The sequence below is a fragment of the Meriones unguiculatus genome, chromosome 1 (assembly GCF_030254825.1).
Source record: "Meriones unguiculatus strain TT.TT164.6M chromosome 1, Bangor_MerUng_6.1, whole genome shotgun sequence".
Taxonomy (NCBI): Eukaryota; Metazoa; Chordata; class Mammalia; order Rodentia; family Muridae; genus Meriones; species Meriones unguiculatus.
In genome coordinates, this window is record NC_083349.1 from 130,144,328 (window position 1) to 130,162,196 (window position 17,869).

General features: G+C 47.0%; 1 protein-coding gene across 1 annotated transcript in view; it reads left to right on the forward strand.

The window, feature by feature from the left end:
* The window catches only part of Lamb1 (laminin subunit beta 1), a 66,514-nt gene that overhangs the window by 20,806 nt on the left and 27,839 nt on the right, over positions 1-17,869 (forward strand). The window contains exons 9-19 of the mRNA XM_021654196.2: positions 1,143-1,331; positions 1,606-1,785; positions 1,894-2,006; positions 3,710-3,789; positions 11,914-12,049; positions 13,138-13,296; positions 14,196-14,323; positions 14,490-14,613; positions 15,132-15,336; positions 16,017-16,160; positions 16,346-16,577. Coding sequence (XP_021509871.1) covers positions 1,143-1,331; positions 1,606-1,785; positions 1,894-2,006; positions 3,710-3,789; positions 11,914-12,049; positions 13,138-13,296; positions 14,196-14,323; positions 14,490-14,613; positions 15,132-15,336; positions 16,017-16,160; positions 16,346-16,577 — 1,690 coding nt within the window. The remainder of the gene's footprint in view (positions 1-1,142; positions 1,332-1,605; positions 1,786-1,893; positions 2,007-3,709; positions 3,790-11,913; positions 12,050-13,137; positions 13,297-14,195; positions 14,324-14,489; positions 14,614-15,131; positions 15,337-16,016; positions 16,161-16,345; positions 16,578-17,869) is intronic.

Here is a 17,869-nt window from a genome sequence, read left to right on the forward strand (position 1 = left end):
GCCGGCAGGGAGCAGCTGTGTAATTCTGTGCCTTTTTGCTATCACGTTCCTCCTTATCACAGAGCCAGCAGCAACACAGCTGGCCAGCTGTGTAGCGAAACCTCCAAAAGGATGGACTGAAGTGAAGCCTCCTTCAAGTTGTGTTCCTCAAGTGTTTTGTCACAGTGAGGAGAGAAGTCTGGCTTACTGTTCAGCCACCCTTGTGCTGGAAATCAGGGTGTACCACCTGCCTGCCCCCACATAATGCTGCCATATCCTCAAATATGCAACCCCAAAAGCCTTTTCTAGGAATGCATCAACCAGCATGTCCTTTAGAGTAGAAAGTACTTCAGTCAGTTTCTACCCTGGGTGGGGCCACAGGTACCTTCAGTGGAATGGCACCCTTCTTCCTGAGTTGGTCACTTTTCCAGAACGTAGCCAAGTAACTGGACATAAAGTTGGAAAGATCCATCCCTCCATGGTCACTTGGCTTTGCTGCTTGCGATCTGGGGGAAGGCAGAGGCATCATGGAATTAAATAGCAGGGAAGATCTGGGGGACAGAGCTTGCAGAGGTCACCCCAAGGACCTGCTTCCTCCAGCCAGACCACACCTCAGTCCCACTGTCTTCCAGCCATGCCATTAAGTTATGAGTCCATCAGGCGATTAAGCAACCCACGGACCAAGGCCTTCATGAATCAGTCATTTCCCAACAAGCCTTTTATACATGAGCCTTATTATATCCAAAGAGTTTCCCACTTATAATAACAATAGTAATTAATTATTAATGTATTTATTTATTTATTGAGATAAGGTTTCTCTGTATAGCCTTGCCTTCTGCCCTGCCTGATCACTGTAGATCAGGCTGGCCTCAAACTCAGATCCACAGTCCTCTGCCTCTCCAGCTTTTAGGTAAAAGGCGTGAGTCACCACAGTCCAGCCTGGCAGTATTTATTTTTTTATTGAGTTCATATTTTAAAAGTGGCTAGCCTGATGTGAGGTTTGAGGGCCATGGCCTTGGTCATCACCAGAGCCTTCTCGCCGGCCGCCGTTTTGCTCAGACTTAGTGCTGGGTTTGCTAACGAGCCTTCCCGCGCCGACTCTGTCCTCCGTTGGTAAACAGATTTTAAATGTTTCTGTTCTCGACATTGGTCTCGTCACACAGAGTGTAACTGCAACGAGCATTCCAGCTCATGTCACTTTGACATGGCGGTCTTCCTGGCCACCGGGAACGTCACTGGGGGAGTGTGTGATGACTGTCAACACAACACCATGGGCCGGAACTGCGAGCAGTGCAAGCCGTTCTACTACCAGCATCCCGAGAGGGACATCCGGGACCCCAATCTCTGTGAACGTACGTTGGGACTCGTTTTCACCACTTGTCATGGAGAATAGTCTGTTGCCAGCGCCCTCCCCTTGGAGCTCAGAGTCTGAGCGGCAAAGCCAGCATTGTTAGTCAGTGGCTGTCTGGGGTGCTGGGAGAGGCAGGTACCTGCTGGTCAAGCCTTCTGTTCTCTTTGCCTGGATTTGGAAGGTAGAAGAGAACAAACGTGTTATGCAAGCAAACAGGCAAACCCAAAAACATGGCCTGATTCCCGATGTCTTTAACCTGGAGTTGTTCTTCTCAGCATGTACCTGTGACCCAGCCGGTTCTGAGAACGGAGGCATCTGTGACAGTTACACAGACTTTTCTGTGGGTCTCATTGCCGGTCAGTGTCGGTGCAAATTGCACGTGGAAGGAGAGCGCTGTGACGTTTGCAAAGAAGGCTTCTATGACTTAAGTGCCGACGACCCATTTGGCTGTAAATGTAAGTCTGTTTGGGGCATTCTCCCAGAGTACCGTTCTTGCTTTTTGTGGAAATTCGAAAACTGTAGCTTTGGACTCATTTGGTGTGTGTGTGTTTCTTTTAATAAAGCGTGTGCTTGCAATCCTCTGGGAACAATTCCTGGTGGGAGTCCTTGTGATTCTGAGACCGGTTACTGCTACTGTAAGAGACTGGTGACAGGACAACGCTGTGACCAATGTCTGGTAGGTAAATCCTAATCTCCGGGGATGAGAAGTTAGTGACTGGGCCATGTTTGTTTTGTTTTTGAGGTAGGGTCTCAATAAGTAGCCAGATTTGGCTTTGAACCCACAATCCTCTCAACCCTGCCACTCAGGTTCTTGTATGATATGTGTGTATTGCCATCCCTGGCATGTAAGGAATGTTTTCAGTTCTTTCAAATCTTGAAGTTTCCCATCATTTTTATGTGCTAATGTTAAGAAAGTCAGAATGGGGATTCCTAGTAACAAGTCAGAGTGAATACCACTTATGAAGACAAGTGAACAGTTTTGGTTTTTGTTTGTTTTTTGTTTGCTTAAATGGCAGTGTTAACTGCTAGTGAGAACATAATGAGTTAGTATACATTAACTTCTAACAGAAATGCAGGTTGACTCACAGATAGATTGTCTCAGGAGCTACTCAAATTTAATATTCCTAACCAGTAACCTCACGTCCGAGCCTCCTAATGAGTTTCCCAGAGAACTGGACAGAGCTGCATTTCCTCAAGATTCAGGGCATCCTTATTAACTATGGTAGAAGACTTGGAACCAGCAGTGCGAAAATAGTCACATAAACTTGGGGATTTCCACACAGTGTGATATTTGGTGATTGTGGAAAATGACACTAATGCAAGGAAATGTTTACTTTGTTACACTAACAAGCGGAGAAGAGGCAACAAGGTGTGAGTAATACTTGATGTACAAAACAATTTCATCAAGACAGACAAAATCTGCAGGAAGTACACCAGTAACAGTTCAGTGGAATAATATTGGGCTTGCTAGTCATTGAATCGTCTGCCTTGCACACTTCGGCCTCTAACACTGAACCTCAGCCTTAGCCCTGAGCTAACTACAAAGGGAGTTAACAAAAATTATCTTTTATCTTCTATGACATTTCTATGTTGCTTTTGTTTACTTTTGCTTAGGGCGTCCACTACCCTGTACTTACATGTATGTGTGACCATTAAGTGTGTATACATGTACAATCCTGAGAGATGCTTATTGATGTCTAGAACTCTGGTTTAAATTACTGATTCGGGGGTTAGAGACATAGGTCAGTGGTTAATAGCACTGGCTGTTCTTTCAGAGGACCTGGGTTCAATTCCCAGCAACCACATGGCAGCCCACAGCTGTATCGAACTCCAGTCATATCCAGGGGATCTGATGCCCTCACACAGATATATGTGCAGGCAAAACACCAATGCGCGTAAAATAAAATTATAAATGAATAAATAAAGAAATTACTGAGTGTGAGCAGATAAAGCTGTGCTCATTTTTGGGGATGCGGAGATCTGTATATAGAGAGCATCTCACAGCCTGGCAGTCACCTTTGTTTTCACTGGAGAATAAACTCTCACTTTCTGCTGTTTCTTTCCTTGTGGGGCATGTGGCAGGCTGAACTGAGGGAAATGTGAAAGGATGCAGAATGCTTGCCATAATTGTTCTTACTGTCAGAGCCATTTAAGTGAAGAAAACCAATCTTTATACTGTTTGCTCAGAGTTGAGACAACCCTCTCTCTCACATGACACAGAGTTGAGTTTCTTCAGTAAGACTATTCCTACCCTCTGTCTGTTTCCTTGGTTGAAACAAATTCTTGGAATAACCCAGGCATGCCGGAGCTTGTTCTTCGCTGAGTCTCTTGTACAGTCAAAGGAACCCACTTTTACATGTTTAATCTTTGGCTCTGCAGCCGCAGCACTGGGGCTTAAGCAATGATCTGGATGGATGTCGACCCTGTGACTGTGACCTGGGAGGAGCATTGAACAATAGGTAAGTGGGGTCTCCTTGGTACCCCGACCCAGCGCCAAGCAAACTCATGACGTCAGGAAGCCTGAGGCTTTGTTGTCTTTTAACAAAGTTTGTAAAATATGTTCATCTTTGGGTTGAGTACCTGCCAGTTATTTGTGCTGTGATTTTTCCAGGGTTGTCATCACACCAGGAGTTAGTCCTGAAATCTTGTATGTTGGTCTAGAGATGGCTCAGTGGTTGCAGAGGACTGAGTTTGGTTCCTATGTCCCATGTCACTCATAACTGCCTATAATTCAAGCTCCAGGCTCCTCCTCTGGCCTCCATAGACACCTGCACTGATATATACACAAGATATAACACACGTATACATCATTGAAAGCTTTTTTAAAGGATAATTTTTTGAATCTAGGACATTTACATCTCTTTTTAAAAATAATACTGTCACTTAGTTTTGTACTTCCATTTTTCTATATCTTTGAAATTATGGAAGGCATGTAGGGCCACAGTTAAAAAAAAAATAGTTTGGACAGTTAATAGAAGTATAAACTGAAATGCAAACACATTTCTTTTTCTCTTTTCTCTTCCAAATTTCTCCTAGAAGTGCCACTATTGACAGCTTCTTCTTGCTCCCAAAAACTTAATAGTAGAGGACAGTATGCCTGTTGAAAATGAATGTTATTTTCTTCTCATCTGTTTTAAAATGATGTTAGGTGTTACCTGTTGGTGGTGGTTTTTCTTTTTTCTTTATGTGTGTTGTGTGCATATGTGTATGGCAGCCTGAGGTTTGACATTGGGAGACTTCCTTGAGTGCTCACCCAGCTCATTTCTTTTGAGGCAGGGTCTCTCACTCAAACCCAGAACTCTCCTGTATGGCTAGTCTCCTTAGCCAGCTTGCTGTGGGATCCCGTGTCTTCAACTTACGAGGCTAGGATTCCAGGAGGGTCGCTGAGCACTTAACGTGGATTCTGGGGATCCAGATTCTGGTCTTCCTGAGCAGCACTGAGCTCTCTCCACAGGCCACTACTTACTTATGTTATTATGTTAAAGTTTAAGTCATTTCCCACTTGCCTTTATTTTTATTTATTTGTGTCCATGAGTGTGCACTCACCACAGCACACTGGAAGACAACTTGGAGGAATTGAGCCTCTCATTCCAGTGTGTAGGTCAGGTCATCAGGCTTGGTAGCAAGTACCTTAACCTACTGAATGATGTAGGCAGCCCTAAACGTGTTATCCTTGCAAACTTTGCGCTTATAGACCCTTTCTTTCTCTTACAGTCATCCATAATGTTATTTTCAATAGCTTTGTATCTGTCAGGTGAAAGCTATGGTAAGTGGTTTGGTAATTTTCACCTTGCCTTTTAAAGTGCGTTGCAGTGAAGCGCTCTGAAGCTGTCTTGATGAATGCTTGCATCTCTGTAGACCAGGTTGTCAGTGATGAAACTGCCAAGCCAAAGAACGTACACGTTTTCATTTTCACCGAATTGTCATATTGTTCCAGGCAGATTAAGCCAGCTCATTTCCCTTCTGCCTGCCACAGAAGTACTGGCTGCCCTGGCCCCAACCTCAGCTGGCAGCAGCAATTATTTTTCACTAATTTAATAGGTGGAAAGTAGATTCTCATTTGGCTGTGAGAATTTTTTCATTTTCCTCTTTGTAACTTTTAATCTGTTCATGAGGTTTATGTATCAGTTACTGAAATATATGAGTGCTCTTTGGATTGATAGGATGTGTAAGTCTCTGTGGAAGTACATGGTATGTGTTTATCAAGTTGCTCTCTTTGTGGGAGTTGTGTTAACCACGGTTGTCTGAAAAGAATTTTGGTCTTTCTTGCTGGATCAAACTCAGAATGTCTGGCCGGGAGAGTGTGAGTTCAGGGACAGATGTTTCCTCATCTCCCCGATCGTCCTCGAGAGAACATGCTGATTCATTGAGCAAGCTTCGTGTGCTCGGAACTTGACAACTCTGACAAGTTTATTTCCCAACTGCATCATCTGCTAGGAAAGCCTGCGAGGCGAAGTCTCAGGAGTGTGTTCTCTTTGGCCTCTTTATTTGGGTTTGTTCTGTTCCTGAGTACGCTGGGGACGCAATACAGCCTGCGGCTTCTACCTCCAGAGAACTCTGTCCTTGGAAACTCCTGAGGGAGGCAGCTGGGATGTGTTCGGGACACACGGAGTAGAGGCTCTGGTCTGCCGCCGTGTGCAACCCTGATTCCTCCGTTCACAGCTGTCAGCCCAAGTCCTTCCTGGACAGATAAGAGTGGCCACCGTAATTCAGGAGTGCCTGCTGTCCCTTTACCCCTCATGGTCTCTGCTCACTTAGTTTTCTCTCTTGCACACTTCTGGTCTTGAACTCCACCCTGGCTTGTCTTTTAACGCCCCCTGCAAAAATTTCATACAGCAGAAGTATGTTTATGGATTTTAAAGCAGGTCGTCCCCTGATCTAGCATAACTGATGAGACATACTGTTCCGGAAGGGGAAGGAAGCCTTTATAGATACCTTGCAGTCCTGTAGCCTCACAGAGTCCTGTGTTGGTTTTCAGAGCTTCCTCCACGAGGAGTTTCCAAAGTTGTTGCTTACGCTTGTTCCTCAACACGGCAATTTAACTAGGAAACTGGCACATACAAGGTGCTCGTAAAACTTGTTGGGTGATTTATCTTTTGCACATGAGTGTGTTTCACTTGATGACTTTTCTTCTTTTTTAAAAAAAAAAGTATTTCTACACTGGGCGTGCATGCTTGTGTGGGTGCGTGTGTGTAGGTCAGAAGACACACTTCAGTACGCTGGTTCTTTTCCTCTACCCTGTGGGAGGGAGATCCTCAGAAATGGATCTTGGGTCATCAGGCGTGGCAGCAGGCACTCCCACTCACTCACTCACTGATCCATCTCACCAGCCCCTTTCCCTTTTCTGTGGACACATGTAACGCTGAACAAAGGTAAGTCGATTATGAGAAACAAAATGGTCTTAAGATGTAAAACCTTTTTGGTGAAGCAGTCTCTAAATGTTACCTCAAACACCCTTTGGTTACCTTAGACAGAATCAAGTATAAAAGTACTTAAAGTACAAAACAAAACAAAACAAAAAACTTTAAAAACATTTTTGCATAGCTACCCAAAGGGAATTTGAGTTGTACAGTAAAGGCATGGTCACCCACGACTCTGCTGACAACTAATCTGAATTTTTAAGTATTTAAAGAACTAAGATCTAATTGTTGTAAGTAATATATTAAAAGCCAGGTTAATGAAATTTTGTCCAGATCGCTTGCTTTAATGAATGAGTAAGAATCCATGGCAGTGGTTGCTGGATAAACGGTACCTTTAGATGTCTTTGCAGCATCTTTCCAAATGTTCTCAGTTGAGTGCAGGCCCTTGAGTGCTGGCCTGGACATCTGGCCCACCCTGTCTTGGCAAGAGCTCTGAGCTATAGGTCCAGTCTCCATTGTGTCTTAGGAGATGCATACTACAAGTTCCCAAAACTCTCCTGGTGTTTTAGCATTTTTCTGTACTGTTTTGCATCACCCAGGCACCAGCACCGAGAGGCCTATGGATGCTTCGTCAGGGAGGGACTGAGACTTAGCAACTGTGAAGCTAGAGCAGAGGTTACTATACGCTTGCCTTCTCCACTCTCTGAGGGATTGTGGTTTCTCTAGCTTTTTGTTAGTTGCTATGAGGGATGGACATTAAGGGGTTCTAGAACGTCTTTCCTTCCTGTTGGGAAGTACAGTTGTGGTGGTGCTTGTCTGAAAGGTGAACCATCTCTTATTTGGAATCAGTTACAAAGGAGATGGCAGTGTTGAGTCCAGCGGTCTGCTCTTATGAATGGTGCTTTTTATACTTTGAAAGAAAAAAAAAAGTTTTCACTGTTAATAGAGAAAAGCTGAACTTGCACTTTCCCTGCTCATTCATTTGTAACTGAAAGCAATTATGTTTCCATTAGAACTTTTAAATGCCTGCATTTGAGAGAAATCTGTGCTAAAGAATCTTAGCCTCGACCTATTGGGAAACCTAGAGACTGTAATAGTTTTTGATTACTGCCAGAACAAATTACCACAACACAACACAAGCTTACTATCTTGCAGCTGGGTGGAGCAGCTGTCTCTGTGGATTATAGACAGATGTTATTGCTGAGAACACTGCTTCCCATGGACAGTAGGACGATAGAAGAGGCTTGTTTCCTGCTTATTCAAGTTTCAGGTGCTTTCCTTGAAGCTGTAGGGGTCATCCTGTTTTCTGCAGGCTGGTAACCTAAAGGCTGCTATCACCCTCTAGAGGCATCAACATTCCTTGATTCACAACCCCCTTCCTCTCTCTTCAGAGCCATGGGTGGGTAAATCCTTTGGACACTGTAGCTCTCTAAACAACTTCTCTGCTTGTCCCTCCCACTTTCAAGAACCCCGGTGACTGGGCTGTGTCCACTTAGATAATCCACGATCATCTCACCCATGTCAGGGGACCGGCCCTTCATCATATCTACAAATGCTTTCTGCCATGTCAGGTCATGGGCCAGCAGGTCCTGTGTCTTCCAAGGCCAATCCTGCTGCTCAGGGCCTCTGTCTTCTCTTAGGTCATCTTTCTGTTACTGATTCAACAAATAGACTCTGTATTTAGGTGACAGGAAAACTTTATGGGAGTGTGGAAAATTGTACAGTGTTTCTGAAATGTGGTGTGTAGTGTTTCCATGCGGATCAGTAGAGAATAGTTACATGCCATTTTTTTGTTGGGGAAGGGCTTGGGTTTGGGAATGAGTAAGGTTCAGGGCCTTCTAGCTATGAGGAGAAAGGGTAAAGGTTAAATGGTGGGGATGGGTGGGTCAGGTTCTCCTCTCTGAACATCACAGCCATCTCCTCAAGCTTCCAGGCCGCATCTTCAGGAAGACTTCCCTAATCTCCATCAGATGAATTACACCTTCCTGCGTCTACGCAGAGTGCTTCGCCCCCCGGCTACATTTTCTCTTAATTTAATTGCTTTGGTGCTTACCTTTCCCAGTTAAATTCTAAGTTGTCGAGGAGAGAGAGACATTTCTCTCCCCTCCACCCTCTATTATTTATCCATAAATAATGTTCTTATCAAGGAAGTGTAAGGGTCCATTCAGAAGCGATTTAGAATGGAGTAAAATACCAGGGCACTGATGCCAGCATGCACGGTTTCCAGGGACAATATTTGTTCAGTAAATATTTGCTGAAGAGTACAGGGAGTGAGGCTCGCCTGAAAGCACAGGGCTGTGCCAGGAAGACAAGCAGCTGTTTCCAGAGTCCAGGCCGAGGAGCTGCAGCAGGCCCCAGGCCCCATCGCCTGCTGTGATGAGGGGTAGAGAAACACATGTGGAAAGGTGGGCGGGGCAGCGATGGTTGACACCAGCGTCTCAGTTTAGGAAGACGTAGAAGGTGGTGGCATCGGGCCTGAGAGGGTGACAGTAACAGAAGATGGAGGCTGCTAAGTGAAGTGGAGAAACATCTTGAAATAAGACTTAACTGTTTGTATTGAAGAAGAATGAAGTTTTATCTCACACCGTGAGAAAGGAGTTGAAGTCTGAGTGTTTTGAGAAGGTGGTTTGAATAACAAGGAATTAGAGTGTAGCTGGAATTGCCCTATCTGGGGCTGGAATTGGGTATCATTTGGGGTGCTGAGAGCTGTAAGGCTGAAGACCATCTGTGTGGGGACTGATGCAAGCACAGGGAGGAAACAGTAGGGTGGAGCTGAAGCTCTGCTTAACAGCGGCAGTGATTCGGGTTTGTCCTGAAACTTGTGGTCACAGGGCTGTTGGAACCAAGGTCTCTCTAGATCCTCCCATGTGATCAGGTGTGCTGCCTAGGAATGGCGGCCTCGAGCGTCTACCAGAATCCCCATCCTCGTCTGTCTTCGTCCGTTGTCTCTTAACGATCGTGGGAGCTAGTTGCCTGCTTCGGTGGTTCATTTAGTTCCCCGGTAAACATCTGCTGTAGCAGAAGTGGGTCCATATGATGCAGTGTCTGACAGCTGAATTTCAGAAAATGACGTTGTTGGTGGCCTGGGCCAAAAGTGCTGGGTCCTAATTAGAACAGGCTTTCCTCCCCTGGGAACTGGTTCTGTAGCTTTAAGAACGATTCCTGGGAATAGTGGGATAATGACTTGCTCTGCAAGCAAAGTTGTCTACTGGCCCGTGACAACCAGGTGAGGTGTTTCAAGCAAGCTGTGGCCTGTTCCGTCTGCTGAGTTGCAGCTTGCCTGGAGCTTAAGTTCCCCTAAATTTCGGGAGTGGGCTTAAAGAGGGTTGTAAATCACGTCATGACTTTTACCGGGGTTGCAAGCGGACGCCTGAAGCCAGATGTGGCGATCCAGGCTGAAATCCCAGCAGTCAGGCTGAGGAAGAAGGATGGTGGCTTCCAGGCCTCCATGAGCTGTTTACGGAGACTCCCATCTTAAGCCAAATAAAACCAGCAAAGGGATGCATGTATTTGGTTTTTACCTGACTCATAATAAAATGATAGCATGGGAAGAGACAAAGAAATATAGCAGAGGAAAAATAAATAAATACATTGTAGTTTATACAGACACATTCGTTATCTAAAATAATACTATATCGTAAGAATTTATTTACCTGCAGGCATACATTGCAGTCAAATACTATATAAATAGAAAATAATACCAAAAAAAAAAAAAGAATATATATATACATTGAATGTTTTTTTTCCTAACCTTTGCTCACTCATTTGTCCATCCACAGTGTACGGCGTGGACTCCCTGTGCAGAGCACTAGGCTTGGGTGGGTGTGGACGGTTGAGGCGTGAAGGCTCAGCCCTAGCCCTCAGGTTCCCAGTCCGGCTGCTGGCTAGAGATCTGCTAATGATTATGATCAGGGAGAAAGCAAACAGGTTTTATACGCAAGTAAGGAAGACTCATATTCTCAAAGTGCATGCATCTTCAGTGGTCAGTGGTGTCGGCTCTGAGGAGGAGGATGGGGAGGCTCAGCGCTCTGCTGCGGAAGTGGCGAGCTGTGCTATAGACAGTACGCACATGGAAGTGAGGCAGTGGCAGGGGGAAGGTCTGAGTTACGGGGGGGAGGGGCTGGTGGTCAGGAAATGCCACAGCAGGGAGGGAGACTCTCAGACACCCTGCTGGTAGATACCCTGCTAGGACAGAGAGCGCATCCCAGGCTGGGAGCCAGGGGAGGAGTCCCAGTCACTAGTGCATCTGAGCAGTTACAAGAAGTGCAGTGTGATGGGTGGGGTCTGGGGGTGGGGGACATCAGGCTGATGAGGGCCAGGCTGGAAGGTATGTTAGGAAGTCACATGGTTGGTGCCTTCTAGAAAGTCCTTTCGGGGCAGGTGTGTGGAGGAATTGTGTTGCGGTTCCATTTTGACAAGGGTACCAATTAGAAAAGTTGCTTTTGCTGACTGTGAGGGAAGAATGAAGCGTAGCATGGCCACTGGGAGGGGAAGAACACAGAGGTTGGTTCTTGGTGACTCTCTGTGGGCTGGGGTGCCATCAGCCCACTGGAGAGCACAGTGGGGAATGATGCCTCTTTGCATGGATTGTTCTGAGGAAACTCTGGGACAGCTGAATTGAAGATGTCCTTCGGGAGTTGGGTATGTGGATCTGAGGTCAAAAAAGGAATGGCAATTAAAAGTGAAGCGAAAGTGTGCCTGGAGAGATGGCTCCATGGTTAAGAGCACTGGCTGCTCTTGTTCAAGTCCCAGCACCCACATGGAAGCTCACAGCTGTCTGTGAACTGCAGTCCCAGAGAATCCGAGGCTCTCTGAAGGCCTCCTCTGGTACCAGGAATACATGTGGTACAGACAGACATGCAGGCAAAACACCCATCCATACACATAAAATAACATGAAGGGGGAAAAAAGCAAACAATATAAATAAGATTCCAAAGCAAAGAACTCTGTGATGCCTGCAGAAAGTTTTGATGTCCTGTAGAGAGAGAGCACAGGGGAAGAGAGAAGAAACTGGAAAGTCCAGGCCAGAGAACATTCAGGGGCCGTGTGTTTAGACAGATTTCGGGTTCATTTATGGTATCATTTTCCCCCCACATATCTTATTTTTTTTTGAATGAAATAAGAAAACATGACTGTTTAAAGCTTAGCAGTAAGCACAGAAGGACTTGCAGCAGATTGCCCTGTGCCTACCACAAGCCCTGACGAGCTGTGCTTCGTCCTCAGCTGCTCCGAGGACTCCGGCCAGTGCTCCTGCCTGCCTCACATGATCGGGCGGCAGTGCAATGAGGTGGAATCCGGTTACTACTTCACCACCCTGGACCACTACATATACGAAGCGGAGGAGGCTGGCCTGGGGCCTGTAAGTAGGGGAGCTTCCTGCAGCTTGGTAGAGCAGCGCTTCATGGGGGCTCCTGTGGGATGCGAGTGCTTTGTAAAGATGTCACTTAAGTGTTTTTTAGCTCTTGTCAGCACAAAGGAAGGGTGGGGCCTGCTGTCATAATTAAAGGTAAGTCGATGCAGAATTCACAAGTAGACTTTGGAGAGTTCTCTAATAAGGCTTTTGGTTGGCGTGTCTACACGAACACGTATTTTCTACTCTTCTCTCTCTTTGTGTTCCAAAGGTACTGTAGATATGACATCATGTAGGCTCAGACGTATTTCACTGACCACCCCAAACTTTACTGGTGGAAAACGAATGTCTGGCACCCAAACTTACCAAGTGCATGTGGCTGCACTTGTCGCCACATGACTTGCTGTCTTGAGCTTCCTCACAGCATGGCACCTGGCATCCAATGGGGAAGAAACGAAGTGCCAGAACTCTTCTAAAGCACTAGGCCGTCATCCCACTACTCTGTTAGTCACAAGTCCCTAGGCCAGCGTGGTTCACTGGGAGTGTAACGTTGGCTCTGCCTCTTGGTGACCGAAACTCCTCACAGATATGAAGGTGGTGGTGGTGGCCATCTTTGGAGATGACCAGCCACAGGTTCTGTGGAATAACGGTGAGCAGTCTACCAGAATGGACTCATGGTAGGGAGGACTCAGCATCAGGGAGGACTCAACAGCCTATCAGAGGGCAGCAGAAGAGAAGAGAGTAAATGCTGCGCTAGGTCTTGAACACCTCACCACTTCCAGACAGGCTCAGCAGCCATCATGTTCTTTCCCCTGTTTGCCCACCAGTTAGGTCATGTGAGGTATATCCCACACTTCTGACCTCCATCTTTAGTGTTCCAAGATGACTCCAGTGACAAAAGTAAAAGCGAAGCAATTACAAGTTTATATGAGAGGAAAAAATTGCAACAGACCTACAATGACTTAACCACCCTCAGCGAATCTGTAAGCTGGGAGACAGAAAATGGGCATAGTCATGAATCACTGGACGTCTTTGGCTGTGGGGTATAGGTGAGTTCCAGTTCGTGCAAAGAATAACTAGTGTCCCCTTGTCCCCAGGGAGTCACCGTGGTGGAACGGCAGTACATTCAGGACCGGATTCCTTCCTGGACAGGACCTGGCTTTGTCCGAGTGCCTGAGGGGGCTTATTTGGAGTTTTTCATTGACAACATACCATATTCCATGGAGTATGACATCCTAATTCGCTATGAGCCGCAGGTGAAGAAAGTCATCAAAATATATTGGGGGTCGGGTTGTTAGTAAAATAAAGTTACTCCTAATAGCTACTAGAACATTCTGTGAAGTCAAGCTTGCATTGAAATATATACCAGCCACTGGTTTTTACTCTCCTTCAGATACTTCTTGAATCCAGCTTCGCATTCATCAGTCTCCTGTTAGGCCCTTGACCTGGCTAGGTTAAGGAAGTGATGATGGTATATCAAAAGCTGTTTCCTCCTGAGGCCTGGCTGCCTGATTATGTGTTTCCCCGAAGTGTAGCAAAAGGCCAGAGATGACATTATAACCGAGAAGGTGGCTCTGGAAGATGGGAGAGTCATGTACAAGGGCACTGAGCCAGGGCTTCTAGAGTGTTTCCCAAAGAAGCAGATTTAGGTCATGAATGGGAATTCCCAGATCTAGGCATTTGTGGGAATTTTTATTAACTGACTTCCCCGCCCCACCCCGTCTTTAGAGATGGGTTCTTGTTTTGTGTCTGAGGCCAACCTTGAATTCAAATCCTGCCTCAGCCTCTTTGGTGCTGGGATTATAGATATATGCCAGCACACACAGCACCTAAGTAAAGTTTTGATAAACTGATCCAAAGGGCAGGAAGGAGATGGTGTGAAGATGGGATAATGGAGACTCACTGTTAGTGCTGGATGAAGGATATGGTTGGAGCCATGCTTGGGGAAAGTGCCAGGATCAGAAAAGGCTTCCGGCTGTATATTGGACAGGAAGTCATTATTATGTGAGCTTCATTGGGAAGAAGCAAGCGTTAGGGACTGGAAAGCAACTGCGTGGTTTCTAATGAAACTTAGCCACCGTGGAGAGGTCTTCCTAACTGGCCTAGCTGCAGTGGGCTAACACAGGTACTCCTTGGTTCTTTGTTCCTGCTCTAGCTGCCGGACCACTGGGAGAAAGCTGTCATCACCGTACAGCGACCTGGGAAGATTCCAACCAGCAGCCGGTGCGGTAACACTGTTCCTGATGATGACAACCAGGTGGTGTCCTTGTCGCCGGGCTCAAGGTCAGTGTGGTCTTACAGACTGAGTCACCATGTCACAGCGAGGCACTGGCTATGGAAAGGCCTCTGTTGGATGATCCAACCTGAGCTTTTGGTTTTTCTTCCTGTTGTTGTTATTGGAAGCTGTAGAGTCATCTTTTTGTCCTGTTTCTCTCTTGTCTTGGGGCAGATACGTCGTCCTGCCTCGCCCAGTGTGCTTTGAGAAGGGAATGAACTACACGGTGAGGTTGGAGCTGCCTCAGTACACGGCATCCGGCAGTGATGTGGAGAGCCCCTACACGCTCATTGACTCGGTGAATGCCCGGCTGCTGACCGTAACGGACAGGGACTGGCTGCCTGCTACCTGGGGATTGTGGGGAGGGTCAGAGCTGCGCAGTGAGGCAGAGCGGGCCCTCTTTCCCTCTAGAGTTTCTTTGTTTATAGCTGTAGGGTAAAAGGTCTGAGCCCACTTCCTGTAACACTTCCATCGGAGAAACCATTCCTTCAGAGCCATGAAGAGCTTCCCCAGTGGAAGCTTTCCCCCTCAGAGCTGTAACACTTACAATAGGGCTCCACCTTCCTGGGAAGGATGTGTTCTTTAAAGCGCTTCTCCACACATCTGTGAATGGCTTCAGCAACAGTTGTTTTAAAGCCCACCGAGCAGTACAGCCCGTCTCAACATTTTCTGGCCAGAATATTTACGACTGGGGAGGGTTCTGCTTTATGTCATGAGTGTCAGAGCAGAAGGCCGTTGGGCTTGGTCATGATTACCTGCCGTGGCTGATTATGTGGGCCCCTCCGTGGGGTCACTGTTGTTCTTCTTCACCCATAGCTTGTTCTTATGCCCTACTGTAAATCCCTGGACATCTTCTCTGTTGGAGGCTCAGGAGACGGGGAGGTCACCAACAGTGCCTGGGAAACCTTCCAGAGGTACCGGTGCCTGGAGAACAGCCGGAGCGTAGTAAAAACACCGATGACGGATGTCTGCAGGAACATCATCTTCAGCATTTCTGCCTTGATTCACCAGACAGGCCTTGGTAGGCGTTGCTTGAGCAGCTGCAGAGGCTACAGTTAGAGGGTAGAGTTACAGAGAGAGTGTATCTGTACAAGGGGGTACACACCTGTGCTTCCCTATGAGACAGCGTGAAGGAAGCAGTGTCTTAACCAGAGTCTGGCCCCAGTTCCCAGGGACCCAACTCCTCTGCATCCATGGGCACCTGGGCTTGTGGTGCTCTTACCCAGACAAACATACACAGAATTAAAAATAATAAAAAAGAATCTTCAGTATACACAGGAGAGTCCACTAGATACAGCGTGTGCGGATGTGGCCTCTCTGTAGACTGTGGACACGGAAGACTGAGAGTTAACTCCAGCTAACTGAAAGTTAACCTTTTTTTCCTCTTGAAAAGGTCACACCAGCTTCTAACGTTCTCGGGGGTTTAATGTCGTCAGATATTTGAGCTTGGGAGCTAAGAGGAGAAAACCTTCATGACCTCCTGCCTACAAAAACTGCTTTGATCTGCCAGGGCAGCCACTTAGTTCCCTCCCAGTCAGCAGAGGGGTGATATGGTCTTAAACTGGAATCTTCAGAGTGAGAGTGGGAAACAGGTCAGGGAGTGTTCAGGGGGAGACAGAACCAGTTGCGAGGAGGTGGGTGCCATGTACTGTTCCTGCCATTGGCCTGACTGCTCTCTCCTCCCTCCCCTCCCCCCTGCAGCTTGTGAATGCGACCCTCAGGGTTCCCTGAGTTCTGTGTGTGATCCCAATGGAGGCCAGTGTCAGTGCCGACCTAATGTGGTTGGGAGAACCTGCGACAGGTGTGCGCCAGGCACCTTTGGCTTCGGCCCCAACGGATGCAAACGTAGGTGTTATCAGAGGCTTTGAACCAAATCCTGGTGAATGGTTCTGGGGGATTCCCTGACTTTAAAAGGCAGAGCTTTGCTCTGAGCCTGGCAGTGTGAGCCCTCAGGCCCTAGGAATCCAGGCTGTGTGCTCGTGAAGGCGTGTCTGTCTAGCTAATGAGTTCTTTGTTTGCCTTGTCTGCAGCTTGTGACTGCCACCTACAAGGATCTGTCAGTGCCTTCTGTGACACGGTCACTGGCCAATGCCACTGTTTCCCCGGCATCTATGCTCGGCAGTGTGACCGCTGTCTCCCTGGATATTGGGGCTTTCCCAGCTGCCAGCCCTGCCAGTGTAACGGTCACGCCGAAGACTGTGACTCGGTGACAGGGGAGTGTCTGAGCTGCCTGGACTATACCACAGGCCACAACTGTGAAAGGTATGCGGGCACCACCTCATGAATGAAGAGATAATCTATTAGGCATGGTGGCTGATGCTCCTGTAATCCCATCACTTGTAGGCAGAGGCAAGAGGATCAGGAGTTTGGCTGAAGCCACCCTGGGCTGCATAGTGAGGTCTTGTCTCAAAAAGAAAAAGGAGGAAAGAGAATGGCATCATCTTTGGCAAAAATAAGCATTATCTTGGACAAACCCCAGAAGTAATCTCTTCAGGCTCCGAATGGCCCTTTCATATTTGACCACGCCAGCGTTTGCTACCTATGTGGCTTATACCCGGTTTGTGCCAAGCACAGTGTGGCAGAACACAGCTACCTACAGTCTGCCTTTTGGGGGTTGCCCTGCAGTTGAGCCTTGGATTGAGGAAAACCCCCACATTGGCATTTCCTGGCTTGGATGAGAGTTGAGAAATACTCTTTCTTTTCTTGTCTAGTTTGGGTCAGAGCAGAAACCTCATCCAAGTTGGATTAGTCACTTTAAACTGTTGTTGTTCAAAACGTCGTATGCACTCAGTTTCTGGGAGACATAAAATGTGCAAAGTGAGGCTCTTCTCCAGTCAGCAGATGTTAACTTAGTGACTGTCGTGGGTACAGAGTGCTACACTGGGCAGATCTTAAGAGTGGGACATGGAGTGTGCCTCCAGTGACCCGAGCAGTCTGTCTCAGTCCGTTTGTAATGTACACGTGTGCGCTGCCTTCCACAGTCCATTACAGACTGAGAAATGGACACTTATGTAAGAGCCATTACCTGCCTACATGGCTACGTTTTCTCTTCTAACCCCTACACAGGAGCTTGTTGCAAAAAGTCACTTTCTGTCTTTCTTTTTTAACTGAAAAATTTTTTTTTATTAACTCATTTTACCTGTTCGTCATAGGCCCCTCCCTCTTCTCCTCCCAGTGTCACCCTCCCTCTCTCATGCCCTCTCCCCTATTCCTCAGAATAGCCCCCTACCCAGACACACCAGTTCCTCTGTTCACATGAGGACTGGGTTGTTTTGTTTCCTTTAAGATAAGGTTTCTTTGTGTAGCCTTGGCTGTCCTGGAATTCACTCTATAAACCAGGCTGCCTTTGAACTCACAGAGATCTGCCTCCTGAGTACTGAGATTAAAGGGTGAGCCACTACCACCTGACTCGAAAAGCCTCTTTTGATGCTAGTACCACAGCCAGGGCTGAAGCTGCTCGTCAAATGAGAACTGTGAAGGAGAATTGACCATGTGGTCACTGTAAGGCATTGCTGTGGCTGCCTTTCTGTTGCTGTGACAGACACTACGACCAA